At 44.7% G+C, this 19,663-nt stretch overlaps 1 protein-coding gene across 2 annotated transcripts in view; it reads right to left on the bottom strand.

The window, feature by feature from the left end:
• The window catches only part of ACYP2 (acylphosphatase 2), a 165,230-nt gene extending 145,797 nt beyond the window's left edge, over nucleotides 1-19,433 (bottom strand). Inside the window, exons 1-3 of one of the 2 annotated variants that reach the window (XM_089676472.1) lie at nucleotides 19,275-19,433; nucleotides 8,502-8,518; nucleotides 6,135-6,244 (exon numbers count right to left, since the gene is read on the bottom strand). In XM_089676472.1, coding sequence (XP_089532598.1) covers nucleotides 6,135-6,244; nucleotides 8,502-8,518; nucleotides 19,275-19,389 — 242 coding nt within the window. In that variant the 5' untranslated portion in view covers nucleotides 19,390-19,433. Of the gene's footprint in view, nucleotides 1-6,134; nucleotides 6,245-8,501; nucleotides 8,519-16,264; nucleotides 16,416-19,274 lie in introns of those variants that run through there. The other variant, XM_089676471.1, reaches the window with a different exon arrangement.
• Between the last annotated feature and the right edge of the window lie 230 nt (nucleotides 19,434-19,663).

Here is a 19,663-nt window from a genome sequence, read left to right as displayed (position 1 = left end):
CCATGTTTTTTTTCAATGCTGAATAGAACAAGCTGAAGTTAGAAGCTGATTGGCTGCCAAGCACAGCTGCACCAGATTATGGGCACTCTCCAGTTATAGTAAACCCACCCCATCATGTCTAACTATACATCCATGTGAATCCCCAAAATCAATATATTATATGAGGTGGTATCAAAAAGTTTAGTTTTGCAACACACCAACAGGTGGCAGCACAAGGGTGCATGCACAGTCATGGGGAGCACCGACCTTCATAAGTCAGTGTGCCAAAAGACATCATCCTGCGTACATCAGAAGCTGTGCAACTGGTGGTTTTCTCACCACGTGCATTACCACGTCTTCTGTTTCATCATGGACACAAGTTACAAAATTCTGTGAAATTCTGCATGAAACTGGTCAAATCAGCCAAAAAGATGTTTGACATGAGTCGGCAAGTTTACAGCGATGCTGCCATGAGTCGTTCGAGGTTTTTTTGAATGGCATGCGTGCTTCAAGAGAGGAAGAACACCACTGGAAGACGAGGAGAGATCAAGAAGACCTTCAACCCCTGAAAATGTCAAAACCGTTCGGCACCTGTGCATGTCGAGGATCATTACCGGTGGCAAAACTTGGGTGTACAGGTTTCACGCTCTTTGATCTAACTTGCTGTCCATGATGAAATAGCAGACGCGGTAACACAAGTCGTCAGAATAGCACCAGCTCTACAGCTCCCGAAGTGCACAGAACGATGTCTTTTGGCACACTGTCTTATGAAGGCCGGTGTTCCCTGTGACTGTGCGTACAGCCCTCTGCTGTCATCTGTTGGCGTATTACAAAACTAGACTTTTTGATACCACCTCGTAGTTTTACTTACCTCCTCCATGCTCCAGCACCGCCCTCTGTGTCCTCCTCTTCCACTTGTCCATGCCCACTTCCTGGTTGAATGATGGCCAGCCAGTAGGATGTCCTGCTTGCATGCATAGCTCCTACTGGTTGGACCAATTAAAATTTGTGGAATATATTCATAAGCATGCATATTTAGATACAATGTTTTATCATCATGACTGTGTTTTATGTTTATTCTTGTAGCCTTAATGAAAGGGGCGTGGTTTTACCCTCAAAACGCGTTGCCTGTATGTTTTATCACTTATTTACCAACAATTACAATTTTCATGGACTTTTTTATTTGCTTTTGATCTGGTGCGCCTTTCTCGGATTCTATGAGTAACACACAAAGAGTTGAGTATTATATTCCTAGACTAGATTTCTTTCTGGTTTAAAAATGATTGCAAGATAGGATTACATACCTACAGGGGCGGACTGACAACTCATGGGGCCCCCGGGCAATAGGGGATCATGGGGCCCCTGTGTCCTTGCCCAAACTCAAAAAAGCCTATGAAAAAGGTACCAGGGGCCTCTTATGGGGCCCCCTACTGACCCCGGGCCCTCAGGTAGTGACCGAGTTTCCAAATGGTCAGTCCGCCCCTGCAAACCTATGATAATATTTGTGTTACAGAAGACTTTTTAAAGTAGTTCTTTGTTTGACCAGCTCTTGTGGGCCCCAGCATTTCTAATTAGAAATGACATTTTTATATATAAAATTCATAAAAGCAGCTGTAAAAGAAGCAGAAGAGGGTTGCCCCGCTATAGGTCCTCAATAGGTTCCTCAGGTTCCTCCTCCACCACTCTGACTGCCAGCTTTTAAAAACCCATCCCGCGCATGTGTAGAAAAATAAAAAAAAAAGAAAGCCGCACGCCATAACAGTCACACCATGAAGTTTAATCAATGTAGCCTGCTTCCGACACAGTCTCCGCCCTAAGCCACACCCTCCTGTTGCGTTTTCCCCTGATTGGGTTTTTTCATAGAGGTCTACCTCTAAGGTTACCAGAATAAACCTAAAACATGGTCATATGCTGAAACATTGGGGGAGATTTACTAAAACTGGAGCATGAAAAATCTGGTGCAGCTGCGCATGGAAACCAATCAGCTTTCAGGTTTTATTGTCAAAACTTATATGAACAAGCTGAAGTTAGAAGCTGATTGGCTACCGTGCACTGCTGCACCAGATCCTGAGTGCTCCAGTTTTAGTAAATCCCTCCCATTGCGTCCTAATTACACATGCACATAAAGTGATTCTAAAGGTTGTTTTTTTTTTAAATAATAAACATGCCTACACTTACCTGCTCTGTGTAGTGGTTTTACACAGAGCAGCCAAGATCTTCCTCTTCTTGGGTCCCCCGCAGGTTCTCCTGGCCCCTCCTTCCTGTCGGGTGCCCCTACAGCAAGCACCTTGCTTTGGGGCACCCGCTGTTCCGTGTGTCCATTCACACATGGAGCCGTGGCTTGGCCCCGCCCCCTCTCTCTCCTCATTGACTGACTGGCTGTGATTGACAGCAACAGGAGCTGTCTCAGCCAATGAGGAGACAGAGATCTGGGACAGCCGAGGCTGTCATGCACATCACTGGATTGCGGTGGGGCTCAGCTGACATCTTTGGGCGGCTGACTTCTGTGTCCCGAACACCAGCTGCTGTCATTGGCCGGATGGGGATGACGTCACTCCCATGCATGCATGGATGTTCCATCAAATTTGGCCAAATTTGTAAAGTGAGCTGCGCAGGGGTGGACAGACAGGTAGGTAGCTCTAACGTAGCATGTCTCTTTTGCATTACAAATCCTGCTTGGCCGCCCATTTTTTATATTTCTTACGTTCCACTTCAAGCTGACCATAGATGGTTCAAAATCTGACCTGTTCAGCAGGGATTGGGCGAATTTTGATCCATCTATGGCCGGTCCTGTTTGAGAGATATGAAGAGACTTGCTGGAAATTGTTAGCCCAATCAGCAGCTCTGATCAGTGTATTTTGAGTCCAGCAGACTCCCCAGCTGTCAGAATACAATGGCATAGCAGAGAGGATTCCCCCTTCCACCTCCATTGAATGAATGGGGGAATCAATTCCGTTTTTTATGGCCAGCTTCACTTCACTTCTAGAGGGTACCGGAAAGAGTCAATTTTCATGTTATCTCATGGTAGGAAGAGCCTGGCAAGCTAGGAACACATCATTAAGTGTTCCTGCATGGCGACCACTTCCTGTTATCTCACATATATATTCTTATTATTATAGCCAAATTTACCACCCTAACTCCTCCCACAGTTTTTACACTACATAGACAGTAATATACTGAAACGTGCGGATTGTTCCCGATTGGTGTGCTATTACTTTGTGGATTGTTTCGCCGAATGGTTCACGAAATATCAGCGTTTTTGTGGTGAAATTGGTCCCATAGGAATGAATGGCGGAATGTTCAAAACTAGAGTAGGAGCTGACAAAAGCTAGAGTGTGAGCTGAAAAATCAGGACATGATTTATAAACTGTCATCACTCCCTCATTTTCAAGCCCACCTACACAAATCTTATATCAAAACGTTCAGCTATCCCTGCTGCCACTAAAAGCCATAGTGCTGATAGTTTTCACAATATGGCCATTTGTTTGCAACTCACGCTGCCCATTGACATTCATTGAAATTCCACTCTAGCCACCTCAAATTTGAAGGGCAATTTCTAAACTGCGACTGTGCCTTCATTTTTAATATTTCAGAGACATACTAGGCATCAAAATGTAGGTCTGGGTCTTGTGATTCTCACAATATAAAGCTCTTCGCTGTAGGATTTATAGTTTTTAAAACTACGACCATTTGAATACGCAAGTGAAGTGAGCAATTTGGAGCAGTTTGTTTTTAACCGCTCTTCTCTGCCCTATTTGAAATCTAATTTTGAATTGGTGACAGTTTGGCCGGCTTCTGGTTAAAGGTTTGGAAATAAGTTTTCAACAGTAGAGAGTATTTGAGGTGATAATGCTGCTAATGTTTTTATAAATGTATGTTGTAATGTAACTGTGAAGCACTTTGGGTAACAGCATTGCAATTAAATGTGCTATATAAATAAATGTTAAAATGCGTTTCTCACAGGTACGACACTTTTTGATTTTTCGGTCCTTCCCCACCTGGAATTTCCATCGGGAGTCGCGGGATGTTCCCCCAGCGGAATTTTTTCGGTACCTTCAATTGCGGCACTGGTTACTCTCGCTGCGGGCCACTTCTGCTTTCCCATATCAGAAATCTGCCTTTGAACGGCTTTGCCAGCAGCGTCCGGGCACCCCGGGCCTTATCTCCCTTCTTTATGCAGCTTTGAACAGACGCTCGTCGCACACTTCTCTTTCATATGTTGTTCAGTGGGAGCGCGACCTGGGAGTGGCTGTGGATCCGGGGGACTGGAATAAAGCCTGGTCACTCATAGCTAAATGTTCATTTAATACGACCAAGCTGGAAGCAGCCTACAAGGTATTGTTTCGTTGGTATTGGGTTCCGGCTCGTCTGGCCCAGGCTAACCCTGCCTGTAGTGATCGATGTTTTCGGGGTTGTGGCCATCTTGGCGATGTACTGCATATCTGGTGGTCATGCTCGAGGTTGGCTCATTTTTGGTCTCGTGTGTTTGGCCTCCTTTTCACTTTGTTCCATCTCTCCATACGCCGGGATGCTCGGTACACTTTGCTTCATTGCCCCATACTGGGCCTCTTGGCTCGTCAGCAGCGGTTGGCTTCCTATTTGTTTTTATCGGCCACTAGGACAATTGCTCAGGCCTGGAAGAGTCCGTTTGTCCTTTTTCGGGGGGTGCGGGATCGTATGACTACTATGATGCTCAACGAGCAGATGTTGAGTATATGCAACGACTCTCAACGTAAATTTTTGAAAATATGGGAACCGCGGTTGCAATATGCCTTTCCCATGCTCCCCCCGGCCAGTGTGGGGAAGTAATAGAGTTTGGTATTGGCGCTCATGGACCCCTGCTCTTTGGTGTGTGTGTTTTGTTTTTTTTTTCCTCTGCTCTTCTTCTCTCTTTTTCTGTTTGTTTTGATGTGACAGTGGACAGCTGTCTTTAGTTGCGATAGTCAGAGTTTCACTGATGTTATTGTAACTTATGTGCCATTGATAGCCCCTGCGTGGGCATACATTTTGCCTTGTTGGAATTAGAGCGTTGTCTTCTCTATTATGCCTTTTTTATTGGTGCAATTGATAGCCCCTGCGTGGGTGTGTTTTATTGCCTCTGTTTTCTACTGTTTAAAATTAATAAAAACCATTGGAATACAAAAGTTAAAATGCATTTTTTACTGTATCAAGCTTGCCATGTGCACTTTTTAAATTTGATCGATCAATTGGTTAGTGTAATGTTTACTATCTTTACTCACTCCAAACACTCCACACAGTTACTCTGCCCACTCCATAAAGTTACTCTGCCCAGTCCAACCTTTTCACAATTACTCCAGCCACTCCAACCACACAACAGTTACTCCAGCCACTCCAACCACACAACAGTTACTCCAGCCACTCCAACCACACAACAGTTACTCCAGCCACTCCAACCACACAATAGTTACTCCAGTAACTCCAACCACACAACAGTTACTCCAGCCACTCCAACCACACAACAGTTACTCCAGCCACTCCAACCACACAACAGTTACTCAAGCCACTCCAACCACACAACAGTTACTCCAGCCACTCCAACCACACAACAGTTACTCCAGCCACTCCAATCACACAACAGTTACTCCAGCCACTCCAATCACACAACAGTTACTCCAGCCACTCCAACCACACAACAGTTACTCCAGCCACTCCAACCACACAACAGTTACTCCAGCCACTCCAACCACACAACAGTTACTCCAGCCACTCCAACCACACAATAGTTACTTCAGCCACTCCACCCAGTTACTCCGCCGACTCCAGTTGTAGACTACTGGTGGAGGCAAGAGCACTTCACACAATTTCCCCAGAAATTGTAGCTTTTCTAGTTTTCATGTTACTATTACAGCAGTACTCTTATCAAATCTGTATGGTGTTGTATAACCGGCCCCAGTAATATCATCACAGCTTGAACCTGGGGGCCTGTAATGGGGGGATGACATGTCCTCCTATGACTTCTGAGAAATTTAAAGAAAAAAGTGCACAATAAAAGAAGAAACTGAGCTGGTTAGTATTCATATCTCATTAGATCAGCTACATAAGTCAATGAAAGGATAGCTAGTGTGATCACCGGGTGTAATTCGGCTGTAAAAGGCTTTTCAGTGTATGGTATGTGGAGATCTGTGGACACTTACATGGAGCTGACTTTGTCTTCGGGACCTTGTACCTGGCCCACTACGGTCCCCTGCCTTGTATTTTTCACCCATCCAACCACTCCAAGCTTCTTGGCTTCATCTTCTGTATACTACACAAATAAAACATATGTGATAGTAAGTATACACATAAAAAGCTGCATTCCACGCAAACAGCTAAAAACACCGAACAGATGAAATTGAGCTGCTAAACCTACCAAAGGATTTGTATTTCTGTCTATCCTACTCTGCCTGTTCAGCACAGCCAAGTGGATGACAACACTTTTTCAGTTACAGGTATAGATTGTAGAAGTAATACATTAGTAACCCCCCCAACACACCCTGCTGAATGAACAATGAAAGAGTAGCAGGAGAATGATTAGGTCATATCTCTGCTCTCTCTGTACTCTCCTCCTGTGAGCATGCTCCTTTTCAGCACTAGTGTTGGGGTAGAAGTTCGACTCGAACACCGGCTGTTCGTATGTTCGGCGAACACACGAACGGTAATGGCGTTTGGCAGGCTGTTCACGCCCCACAATGCACTGACAGTGCATTGTGATAGACCAAAGCAATGCACCTCACCACAGGTCCTTTGCAGTGCTTTGGCCAATCCCAGCGCATGATGATGTCACAAGGGGGCGGGGATGACCCTGCCCCCTTGTGACATCATCACTGTCATCGCAGCACAACTGTCAGACAGCCGGGAGCCAGCGCCAAGAGCAAAGCGTTTTGGTTTTTTTTTTCCAGCTTGCGGGCATCATGATTGACGTTGGATCTACTTTGGTGGACTATTTTAAACTTTTGTTTTTAATAAAGAACTTGTCAAAGACTGTCTGTCAATTTTGCACTACACTTTTCTTTTGTGAATGGGTAGCAATGGGCAGTGCAGTCTCCAGTCAGTCTGTTAGCATGGAGAAGAGTGGGGTATTGGTGGAGAAGTGCCTTGCCATCCTAGGCTATGGGGCTGTGTGTTTCTGTTGATGCACACAGCGTATGGAGACACAATTCTAATCCCTGCATGCAAAAACAGTTCCATAGGATGCTGCAAAGGAAAAGGAGCCACGCTGAAGCAGGAAAAATGGGGCAGCGGTCATGGCATCACCTTACACTGAAACAGACAAGAGATAAAAGATAAAGAAGCTGCATGTTCAGTGGGGCTTGGTTCACACTGCTGTGACTTTAAAGTCGTGCGACTTTCACTGCGACTTGCTTGCAACTTGATGCAACTTCCATGCGTCTTTGTTGTTATGCAGCTTTGGCATTGGTTAAAAGCCCTCTGAAGTCAGATACTGCCGCATTAAAGTCGCATTGATTAAGAAAGTCCTTGTGACTTTTCTGATTTTACACTGCAGCAGGGGCGGACTGACAACTCATGGGGCCCCGGGGCAATAGGGGATCATGGGGCCCCTTTTTCCTTGCCCAAACTCAAAAAAGCCTATAAAAAAGGTACCAGGGGCATCTCATGGGGCCCCCTACTGATCCCGGGCCCTCGGGCAGTGGCCAAGTTTCCAAATGGTCAGTCTGCCCCTGATTATAGAACATCTCCCAGTTACCAGTCCTAAAAGAAACAAGATTTCACTATCTGGCTGGTTATGAATGAACGCTCTAGTCCAGGGGGGCTGAACATTTGTTTACATTTGCAGTTTGGGGGGTAAAACCCCAGAGTTGAGACATGTTTTTACTACCACCCCAACCCCCCCCCCCTTCCCCAACCACTGGTGTAGCATCAGGGATCGCAATGATGACCTCACCCCACTCTCCAGGGGGCCCATGTTGCCTCCCTGTCACATTCTGTACACTTGGACAGGAGGGACTGCTTATACAGGAACCAATCCTCTTCATTTTCCTCCTGCAACCGCTAAATGCCAGTTGGACAGAGAGGAGGAGAAGCCGGTGACTGCAAGAAGAAAATGTTCACTATGCTATTCAAAAACGAAGCCCTTCAGCGGCACACTGTCACCACTATAGAGCCTTCCATCTTCACCCGTCTTCCTTCTGGGTTCGTGAGTTTCAGCTGTCTGACAGGTTGGGCCCTGATGACGTCACTCCCACGCATGCACATGGAAGTCCCGGACCACGGCACACAGCTCTGAAGGAATGGCACGAGTATGCTGTTCCTTCAGAGCGCATGCGCCAGCCTTAATAAACAGAGAATATCTCCTAAACGGTGCATTTTTAGGAGATATTTATTTTCCCTACAGGTAAGTTTTATTATAAGCTGTCCTGTAGGCAAAATGAAACAAAACGAGTTTACTGCCACTTTAGGTGGCCCTCGCTCTTCAAAAGCTTGCGCCCCCCTGCTCTAGTCTATTATAATATAATTAGGTGATGTAATGTAATTATAATAAACCAGATGATAGGAAATCTTACCATTCGGAAGCATACACCTGTAAGAGAAGGAGAAACAACAGGCATTAGTTCATGATATTTTATCTTACATTATTGGTTCTGAAATATATATTTGGGGAAGGATTATTTAAAGGATAACTTCACTTTTTGTGGGTAAAAAATATTACAAATAAAAAATATAGCGTATACAATTACAACACAAACCATTTTGCAATATAACATGATTAAAAATGCCCTTTCCTTTTGAATCTGCGGTGCTGTAATTTTCTGTAAAACAAAACTCAATATGGCAACCTGGAGACTTTATGTACACGGTTGGTGAACAGAACGCCCCCCTGATTATCCCAGAAGTCTGCACTAAGATACAAATCAGATTTTGGGCATCCTTGCATTCAAAAGGTTAATAAAAGAGATGCAGAACCTGCCACTTTCCTCATTAGAAGCCTACAAGGGGAGCAGCTGATCACTAATGAAAAAGTCACTCCCGTTCACATTCATTTTGCACAATGACACAAACAGCTATTTCTTCAGGATAATAAATGGCAGGAATCTGCAACAAAGTTTGTTACAATCCTTGCAATATACATACAATATATTGCCAAAAGTATTGGTCGGCCGGCCTTTACATGTACATGAACTATAATGGCATCCCAGTCTTAGTCCGTAGGGTTCAATGTTGAGTTGGCCCCGCCCTTTGCAGCTATAACAGCTTCAACTCTTCTGGGAAGGCCGTCCACAAGGTTTAGGAGGGTGTCTATGGGAAGGTTGGACCATTCTTCCAGAAGCACATTTGTGAGGTCAGACACTGATGTCGGGGGAGGAGGCCTGGCTCGCAGTCCCAGCTCTAATTCATCCATGTCTTTATAGACCTTGCTTTGTGCACTGGTGGGCAGTCATGTTGGAACAGGAAGGGGCCGTCCCCAAACTCTTCCCACAAAGTTGGGAGCATGAAATTGTCCAAAATGTCTTGGTATGCTGATGCCTTAAGAGTTCCCTTCACTGGAACTAGGGGGCCAAGTCCAACCCCTGAAAAACAACCCCACACCATAATCCTCCTCCACCAAACTTTACACTTGGCACAATGCAGTCGGGTAAGTATCGTTCTCCTGGCAACTGCCAAACCCAGATAAGTCCATCATATTGCCAGACAGAGAAGCGTGATTGGTTACTCCAGAGAACATGTTTCCACTGCTCTAGAGTCCAGTGGCGGTGTGCTTTACACCACGGCATCCAACGCTTTGCATTGCACTTGGTGATGTAAGGCTTGGATGCAGCTGCTCGGCCATGGAAACCCATTCCATGAAGCTCTGTACGCACTGTTGATGTGCTAATCTGAAGGCCACACGAAGTTTGGAGGTGTTTAGCTATTGACTCTGCAGACAGTTGGCGACGTCTGCGCACTGTGCGCTTCAGCATGCGCTGACCCCGCTCTGTCATTTACGTGGCCTACCACTTGGTGGCTGAGTTGCTGTTGTTCCCAGTTGCTTCCACGTTATAATCCCACTAACAGTTGAGCGTGGAATATTTAGTAGCCAGGAAATGTCACGGATGGACTTATTGCACAGGTGACAACCTATCACGGGACCACGCTTGGAGTCACTGAGCTCCTGAGAGCGACCCATTCTTTCACAAATGTTTGTAGCAGCAGTCTGCATGCCTAGGTGATGATTTTATACACCTGTGTCCATGGAGGGGATTGGAACATCTGAATCCAATGATTTGGAGGGCAGGGCCAATACTTTTGGCAATATAGTGTAGATCATCCAGAGGGGAATGCTTTTTTCTCCACAAAAGTGGAGTTACACTTTAAGGTGTATCTATTGCCAAAATGTGAAGTAGACTTCACCCCTCTATTTCTCTTGGTGAACACTGCTACCAAGATAGGCGGCAAAAGGGAAATCCAAAATTTTATGGTTGTCGCTGGAAAAGGAGGTGAGAGGATATCTTCCAATAGGGATATCTGTCCTGGTTATAAATATCTAAGGGGCGATTTCCCTCTTAAGGAAATTTCCTCTCCCCTCCTAGCAGAGGTGTTTTCTGAATGCACCCAATGTGGACCTGCAACTATGGAGAGCCACCATACCACACTGCAGCCACTTCCACATGTACATCATTGAACACCTTTCCATACCAACAGACAACCTTCAGTAAGCAGGCACTGTGCAGAATGCTGGGTGTGGCCAGATTGTGTTACTGGTGGGAAGGTCTGAAAGGGGCATGGTTACATAAAACCTATCTACAGTATGTCTAACAGACATTTACAACACTGAGCACAATCATTTAAAATAAACATTTTGCTGTCTGATTGTATCTCACACACATTTTAGTACAGGAAAAAAAATTCATACAATATGATGATATGATATCCTAGGACCACTCAATGCATTCTGTACCTATTAATGAATTTTCTGTTGTAGTATTGAATTGTATCAGGTTACAGTTGTTTGATGTATGCTGACATCTAGTGGCGGTTTCAGGCCACTACAACTGGTTTACTCATGTATTTTGGTATCTTCCTCTGTTCTCCCTTCTTATTGTTAGGTAATTTAATCCTAGCAAGGCAAGGCACCACTTCTCCTTTTCTTCCATGTGCCCTCAGTCAGTGTTACTTCTTTGCAGAGACTTTGGAAATCCATTGGGGTTGATTTACAAAAGCATGAAAGTGCAAAATCTGTGCATGGCAGCCACTCAGCATCTAACTTCAACTCGTTCAATAACAGCTGGAAGCTGATTGTTTTTTATGGAGAACTGAACCAGATTTTGCATTCTCCAGTTTTAGTAAATCAACCCCATTGTTTTCTTACAGTTCGAAAGACTGGAAACATCCTCTGTACCTCAATTAGCTGAAGCAAAAATGCGTTGGATTCAAGTTCTGAAGAGTAAAACTATCTGTGGATGTTGCCAAGTCAGCAGGTGACCGTACTGTTTGGACAGACTTGTTCTAGGGAGTTACGTCAATTGCATAAAGCAGAATTTGAAACAGAACACAAGGAAAGGGTCAGATGTGATGGGGAAGCTCCTCATTTAAATGCTTTGCGTTAAAATAAATATTACTAAACATGTATTGGAAATCAAAAATGTCTCTGTACATGCGGGTTTAGATTTGTTAAAGAAATATTAAATGAAAGAAGATGGCAAACATAAACCTTCCCTTGAAATTCAGCTGTATTGAATATACTGTAATTAACCTTCATTGGGATCTTACAACCATAGTGCAACGAAGAAGGTTGGAACTGCTATGATCAATGTATTGAACAAGTACACAAAAACTTTGTAAATGAAGCAATTCAATGCAGGAATCACAAAGTATCAAAGCTCCCTTGTTCATTTTTGAGTTATTTTGGACGGGTGCATTATTTATTTTTCTCCTGCTTTGATAAATCTTTCCCAATTCATCTCAATGATTTGCAATCTCAGCAACTACCATACATTTTTATTTTTAGTGCAGTTTATTTATAGTATACTTCAGTATATGACTGGTTTAAATCTCTCAGCTTGGCCCCCAAAGATATCAAGTTGGCCAGACCACCAAGTTGCACCCTTAACAAAAGTACACTATATGGCCTGATATATGTGTACACTCCTCCAAATTATTGAGTTTAGGTGCACAAGGCTGGATCTATAAAGACACAGAAAATAAAAATGGCAGCCACTCAGATCAATTTAAACCTAGCAAATGTTATGTTCACCCCTGGGCCAGACAGTTTCCTGAACACCACAACACAAAAAGCAACCCATCACACTAAGGTTTAGTTAGACCTAAAACTGCATTTTTAGTAGGATTTTGCACGCTGGATCTTCTACCCTTACCTTGCTGATAGAGATATGCTAGCTGGTTCCTCCTAACCTTGCCTTGCAGATAGGGTTATGCTAGTTGGTTCCTCTACCCTTGCCTTGCTGATAGGGTTATGCTAGCTGGTTTCCCTACCCTCACCCTGAAGATAGGGTTTTGCTACCTGGTTCCTGTACCCTCAGTGGCTGATGGAGTATTACCACCTGGTTCCCCTTCCCTACCCTTGCAGATAGAGTTTTGCTACTTGGTTCCTCTATCCTCACCTTGCTGATAGGGTTATGCTAGCTGGTTCCTCTACCCTCACCCTGCAGATAGGGTTTTGCTACCTGGTTCATCTTCCTTCGCCTTGCTGATAGAGATGTGCTATCTGATTCCTCTAACCTCAGCTTGCTGATGGAGTTTTACCACCTGGTTCCTCTACCCTCACCTTGATAGGGTTTTGCTACTTGGTTCCTCTACCCTCACCCTGCAGATAGAGTTTTGCTACCTGGTTCATCTTCCCTTGCCTTACTGATAGGATTTTGCTAGCTGGATCCTCTGCCCTCACCTTGCTGATAGGGTTTTGCTAGCTGATCCCTCTACCACACGCCTTGCTGATAGGGTTTTGCTACCTGGATCCTCTACCTTTGCCTTGCTGATAGGGTTTTGCTACCTGGATCCTCTACCTTCGCCTTGCTGATAGGGTTTTGCTACCTGGATCCTCTACCTTCGCCTTGCTGACAGGGTTTTACTATCTGGATCCTCTACCTTCAACTTGCTGATAGGGTTTTGCTACCTGGTTCCTCACCTCGCCTTGCCTTGAGTGTTCCTTCCCACCTTGCCTTGTCCTTAGATTCTACTTTCACTGGCATCTTGCCTGGATAACAGACTACTCTTCTGATTGCTGCCTGCCCTGATCTTAGACCATTTCTGGTCATACTTCATATGCTGCCTGCCTTGACCTTTCACTGTTGCTGGATTTAATTTCATCTGCTGCCTGCCTCAACTTTAGACTATTTCTGGATTATGCATTGTCTGCTGCCTGCCCTGACATCAACAACCGTTGTATTTCGTTATGGGATACTCACCAGCTGTGCTACAGTCCCTGCTTGATATTCCTGGAGACTCAAAGTACTTTTTTCCTGACCTTCACTCAATCCCTTCTGCCACCTGGACAGAAACTATACAGTTATGTATTACGTCCTGAAGGCTACCAAGCAAAGGTAGGCCTGATCTTTGACTACTCTAGGTAAAGATACACTCACTACCTATAGTTCCTGGGCGAGTGTTATAGTACCTACCTCACTATAACCTGATATCAGCCTCTTGAAATTCTTAATGAAGCAGAGCTCAGACTTGGAAAGGAAAAACCAGCACAAGGAGCTCATGAACTGTACTACAGTTCTTACAATGAACATTCTGACAGGAGAAGAGAACACAGTACTAGAAAGAAGAGTTCGCCAGTCTGCTGCTTCTCCTTCACTGTCTAATCACAGGTTGTGGCTAGGGACAATACCTACATCTATTATATAACTGCAGTAAAGAAAAATCAGGCTGTGCTGTGTGGCATAGCTGTGCAAATACTAGGACAGGATAAACAGAAATACAAACCTTTTATTTAAAAACACCGGATCCTTTATACTGTATATATTTCAGCTTTGCCTGAAGTTCAGCTTTAAAAACGAGAAGTTAACACAGACTGAACATTTCCAATAGAATAGGAAAGAATATTTCCAAAACTGGAAAGACTAAGATTGGCGACAGATGTCCTTTAATTACCAACAGGACCACCTAATAAATGTCTTTATTATACAATCTTACAGCTTAGTATACAGACTGCGAGGATGACATAAGTAATGAATGCAGCCCACCTAGATAGCTCTATCCACAAATCGGACAGTTACTAATGTTCTGCAGGATTCTAGAAGCTTGCGATGAGTTCATTTCCTGTATTGATTCCCCGCTCTCACTTCTGTTAAATAATATTATTCAGAGAGGCTCTCTGCTACCCACCCAGAATATTAATGGATCGTCTGGCTGGGATAGGTTGTACAGAGGTTAAGTAAAAGTGCTTTATTGGCAAACACCAGGCAGATCAAAATAGTGCAGTTTTGAATTTTCAACGTTATGGAAGAACTTTTGAAGATAGCTGAAGACAATTAAAGCCCAACTCCGGGCAAATTAAAAAAAAAAAAGATCCCAATGCATTGGGGCTGTTCCAACACTGCAAGGGTTAATTGCTTGTTTACGTCTAGGGCAGGGGTCTTACTGTCCTTAAGACTTTAGAGGGGCCGCACTGTGACCATCGGGAGTAGAAAATGTCCCAGCATCAGTTGGAGTAAACAATGCCCCATCCTTGGTGTAATTGGGTCCCATTGTTGGTGTCATTGGTAGGAATAGTGTCCCATCATTGCTGTGATTGGGATGAATTGTGCCCCGTCATGTAATTGGGAGGAATTATGTCCCATCATTGGTGTAATTGGGAGGAGCTGTGCCCTATCACTGGCTTCATTGGAAGGAATTGTGCCCCATCATTGATGTCATTGGGCCCAATTGTTGGTGTAATTGGGAGGCACTGTGCCCCATTGTTGGTGTCATTAGGAGGAACTGTGCCTCATCATTGGATGGAATTGTGCCCCATCACTGGTGTAATTGGGTCCCATTGTTGGTGTCATTGGTAGGAATAGTGTCCCACCATTGCTGTGATTGGGAGGAATTGTGCCCCATCATATAATTGGGAGGAATTGTGTCCCATCATTGGTGTAATTGGGAGGAGCTGTGTCCTATCACTGGCTTCATTGGAAGGAATTGTGCCCCATCATTGATGTCATTGGGCCCAATTGTTGGTGTAATTGGGAGGCACTGTGCCCCATTGTTGGTGTCATTAGGAGGAACTGTGCCTCATCATTGGATGGAATTGTGCCCCATCACTGGTGTAATTGGGTCCCATTGTTGGTGTCATTGGTAGGAATAGTGTCCCTTCATCGCTGTGATAGGGAGGAATTATGCCCCATCATGTAATTGGGAGGAATTATGTCCCAACATTGGAGTAATTAGGAGGAGCTGTGCCCCATTGTTGGTGTCATTAGGAGGAACTGTGCCTCATCATTGGATGGAATTGTGCCCCATCACTGGTGTAATTGGGTCCCATTGTTGGTGTCATTGGTAGCAATAGTGTCCCTTCATCGCTGTGATAGGGAGGAATTGTGCCCCATCATGTAATTGGGAGGAATTATGTCCCAACATTGGAGTAATTGGGAGGAGCTGTGCCCCATTGTTGGTGTCATTAGGAGGAACTGTGCCTCATCATTGGATGGAATTGTGCCCCATCACTGGTGTAATTGGGTCCCATTGTTGGTGTTATTGGTAGGAATAGTGTCCCTTCATCGCTGTGATAGGGAGGAATTGTGCCCCATCATTGATGTAATTGGGAGGAATTGTGTCCCATCACTGGTGTAATTGGGAGGAACTGTGCCCCATCACTGGCTTCATTGAGAGGAATTGTGACCCATCATTGATGTCATTGGGCCCCATTGTTGGTGTCATTGGGAGGAACTGTGCCCCATTGTTGATGTCATTAGGAGGAACTGTGTTTCATCATTGGTATCATTGTATCATTGGAAGGAATTGTGCCCCATCACTGGTGTCATTGGGAGGAATTGTGCCCCATCATTGGCGTCATTGGTAAGAATTGTGCCCCATCATTGGCGTGATTGGTAGGAATTGTGCCCAATCATTAGTGCCATTGGGCCCCGTTGTTAGTGTCATTTGGAGGAACTGTACCCCATCATTGTTGTCATTGGCAGGAACTGTGCCCCATTGTTTGTGTCATGGGGAGGAACTATGGCCCATCATTGGTGTCATTGGGAGAAACTGTGCCCCATTATTGGTGTTGGTGAATGAAATAGTGCACCAAGGGCCAGATAAAAGCAAGCAAAGGACCACATTAAGCCCCCGGGCCACAGTTTAGAGAACAATGGTCTAGAGGAACAATACAATGAGATGTACTTACCAAGTCCTCTGCTCCTCTCCACAGTTAGACCGGTTCCCGCAGCTTCTGTACCCCCTACGCTCCACTGGTCTAGGGTCCTGAGGTGATCAAAACTAGAGAAGGGTCCTGATGTCATCAAGACCAGAAAAGGGTCCATAGCCCTGCACTGAATGTGAGGACACCGAGGGACAGTCCACTGCCAGAGCATGCAGGAGCGCCATCTGCTGGAGGAGTGGAGGATTACCAAACTAAAACAGTTATTCCTCTACCCAAGACAAAATGTGCTATTAATGGACCTTTCACACTGATACGTTTTTGCTGCATTTTGAGCTTGCTAAAAATGCAAAAAAAGAGCAATAAAAGTATTTTGCTTTAAATCTCATGGGACTCTTCCCACCACTGCGCTGTGGGTGCCGTGCATTTTGAAAAGTCCTGAGTGCTGCATCTTTGGTGCACTTTTCAAAAGCTCACCAGAAATGCGGCTCCCCATTGAAATGAATGGAAACTGCGTCAAAAACACATCACAAACGTAACACAATTACATGCTTGGTGCATTTTTTGAGTCACATGCCCATGTTTCACAGGTGCATGATTGGAGCCAAGAAATGCACCGGAAACGCATCAAAAACACATATGCATTTAATGCTTTTCAATAGAGCAGTGTGAACGCACCCTATCACTTGTCATGTGGGCTCCTCCCCAATGCAAGGGATCATTTTATTATTTGCCCGGAGTTGGGCTTGAGGGGTCATTCAGATGGATGATGAGCCCCATCCTCCATTTACTGCGTCTGCATCCTTGGAGTTGCGCACAGGCAGCCTGTACAAGTGGATGCAGAAGCTGCATGGGCACAGTCGCATGTTGCAAAATTTGACACGCAGGCTGGAGTGGCTGCATGGATTCAAACAGAGACATTGTGCATTCAGATCTATGCACCCACTGCTGCCCACATGACAATGTGCAATCACGTCCGTGCAGCTACTGCGCCTGAATCCACTTCTGTGCGCTGCCTGCGTGCAACTCTGAAATGGATGCACATGCAGCCGACAGTGGCCCAGATAGGTCTAATCACCCGTCTGAATAAACCCCAAGGAAAGTGTTCAGTGATTTTAAATGGCTGATATCTGGTCGAATTCAGGTGCTCTCATTTCTCCTACTCTGAGCATGCTCCTTGCTCTGCAACTCATCGGTTCCTTGTGCTGCTTCTCTCTCCCCCAATCTGAGCTCTGCTGTATAGGGACTGCAAGAGGCTGATCTCAGGTCCAATATAGGTGCCCACGCTGCCTGCATTAAAAACAATGCATTTAAACATCTATAAGTGCCCGGTGATACCGGTGCAATTTGTGAATTGCAGTCGCATCTAATGAATGTGAATGTCGGTGTCTTTACATGTGCGCACATGAAATCGCATCTAATGAATGTGAATGTCGGTGTCTTTACATGTGCGCACATGAAATCGCATCTAATGAATGTGAATGTCAGTGTCTTAACATGTGCGCACATGAAATCGCATCTAAGGAATGTGAATGTCAGTGTCTTTACATGTGCGCACATGAAATCGCATCTAAGGAATGTGAATGTCAGTGTCTTTACATGTGCGCACATGAAATCGCATCTAAGGAATGTGAATGTCAGTGTCTTTACATGTGCGCACATGAAATCGCATCTAAGGAATGTGAATGCCTGTGTCTTTACATGTGCGCACATGAAATCGCATCTAATGAATGTGAATGCCTGTGTCTTTACATGTGCGCACATGAAATCGCATCTAATGAATGTGAATGTCGGTGTCTTTACATGTGCGCACATGAAATCGCATCTAATGAATGTGAATGTCGGTGTCTTTACATGTGCGCACATGAAATCGCATCTAATGAATGTGAATGTCGGTGCCTTAACATGTGCGCACATGAAATCGCATCTAATGAATGTGAATGTCGGTGTCTTAACATGTGCGCACATGAAATCGCATCTAATGAATGTGAATGTCTGTCTTAACATGTGCGCACATGAAATCGCATCTAATGAATGTGAATGTCTGTCTTAACATGTGCGCACATGAAATCGCATCTAATGAATGTTGGTATCTTAACATGTGCGCACATGAAATCGCATCTAATGAATGTCGGTGTCTTAACATGTGCGCACATGAAATCGCATCTAATGAATGTCGGTATCTTAACATGTGCGCACATGAAATCGCATCTAATGAATGTCGGTGTCTTGACATGTGCGCACATGAAATTGCATCTAATGAATGTCGGTGTCTTAACATGTGCACACATGAAACCGCATCTAATCAATGTGAATGTCTGTGTCTTAACGTGCGCACATGAAATCACATCTAATGAATGTCGGTGTCTTAACATGTGCACACATGAAACCGCATCTAATCAATGTGAATGTCTGTGTCTTAACATGAGCGCACATGAAATCACATCTAATGAATGTGAATGTCGGTGTCTTAACATGTGCGCACATGAAATTGCATCTAATGAATGTCGGTGTCTTAACATGTGCGCACATGAAATCGCATCTAATGAATTTGAATGTGCAATTTGCTGCAGCGCGATTTCTAAAGTATTTTTTTTCTGCAGTTTTGTTGCAATTTCACATACATAGAATATAATGGAAATCGTACTGCAAATTGCAAGAAATCGTTCAAGAATTTCCACAAGTAGCAAAAAAGTCTTCAGAAATCGCTGAAAGTACACACAAAATGCGTGATTTTAAATGGCAGCGGTGTGACCGGTGGCTTACGCCCATTCACGCCTGCAATTACATAATGACAGAGCTGTATCTTTCTATCTGCCCGGAGTTCAGCTTTAAGTTTCTGCCAGGATGGACTATTTTCGGTAGGATTCTGCACACCTCCACAGCACCGATTATTTTCTCTGCTCTGTATTCAGCCCGGATAGCTATGTTTAGACGTTGGCTGACTTTTCCTAATCCGCTCTGCTCCCGAGAACGCTGTGAATGTCAGCCCGGCTCCTCCACCGAATGAAAATGAAGCATAAAAATTCCCACCTACCCTGAACACGGCCAAAAACTTCATAATCTACAGATTTCAGAGAGTTGGAGGCTTTGGCCAGGCCAGACATGGTCATGCATGTGAAAGCGAGCGCCAGGATCCAGGCTGTACGCATGGAGGCAGCAGCTGAGATCCAAAGTGTGACATCTCATCTTACAGGTGTCACGATGCAGAGGAGCCACCAATCATGGAGGAGGGTGAATGCAGCCAGTCCTGCCACCATCTGGGCACTCATTCGTCTTAACCGCTGCAGTCCCAGACCGCTCAGAACAAAGGCCTCTATCAGTGCTGACCAGTACACTTTGTGCCCGCTGAGTCGCATATTTCCAGATGATTTAGAATTCAAGTCTTTAAAGGAGAACGAAACAATAATCAGTAATAGGAGACTC

This window comes from Staurois parvus, unplaced genomic scaffold (assembly GCF_062004578.1).
Source record: "Staurois parvus isolate SC_StPar_1 unplaced genomic scaffold, SC_StPar_1.0 ptg000169l, whole genome shotgun sequence".
NCBI lineage: Eukaryota > Metazoa > Chordata > Amphibia > Anura > Ranidae > Staurois > Staurois parvus.
This window is presented reverse-complemented; position numbering and strand designations above follow the sequence as displayed.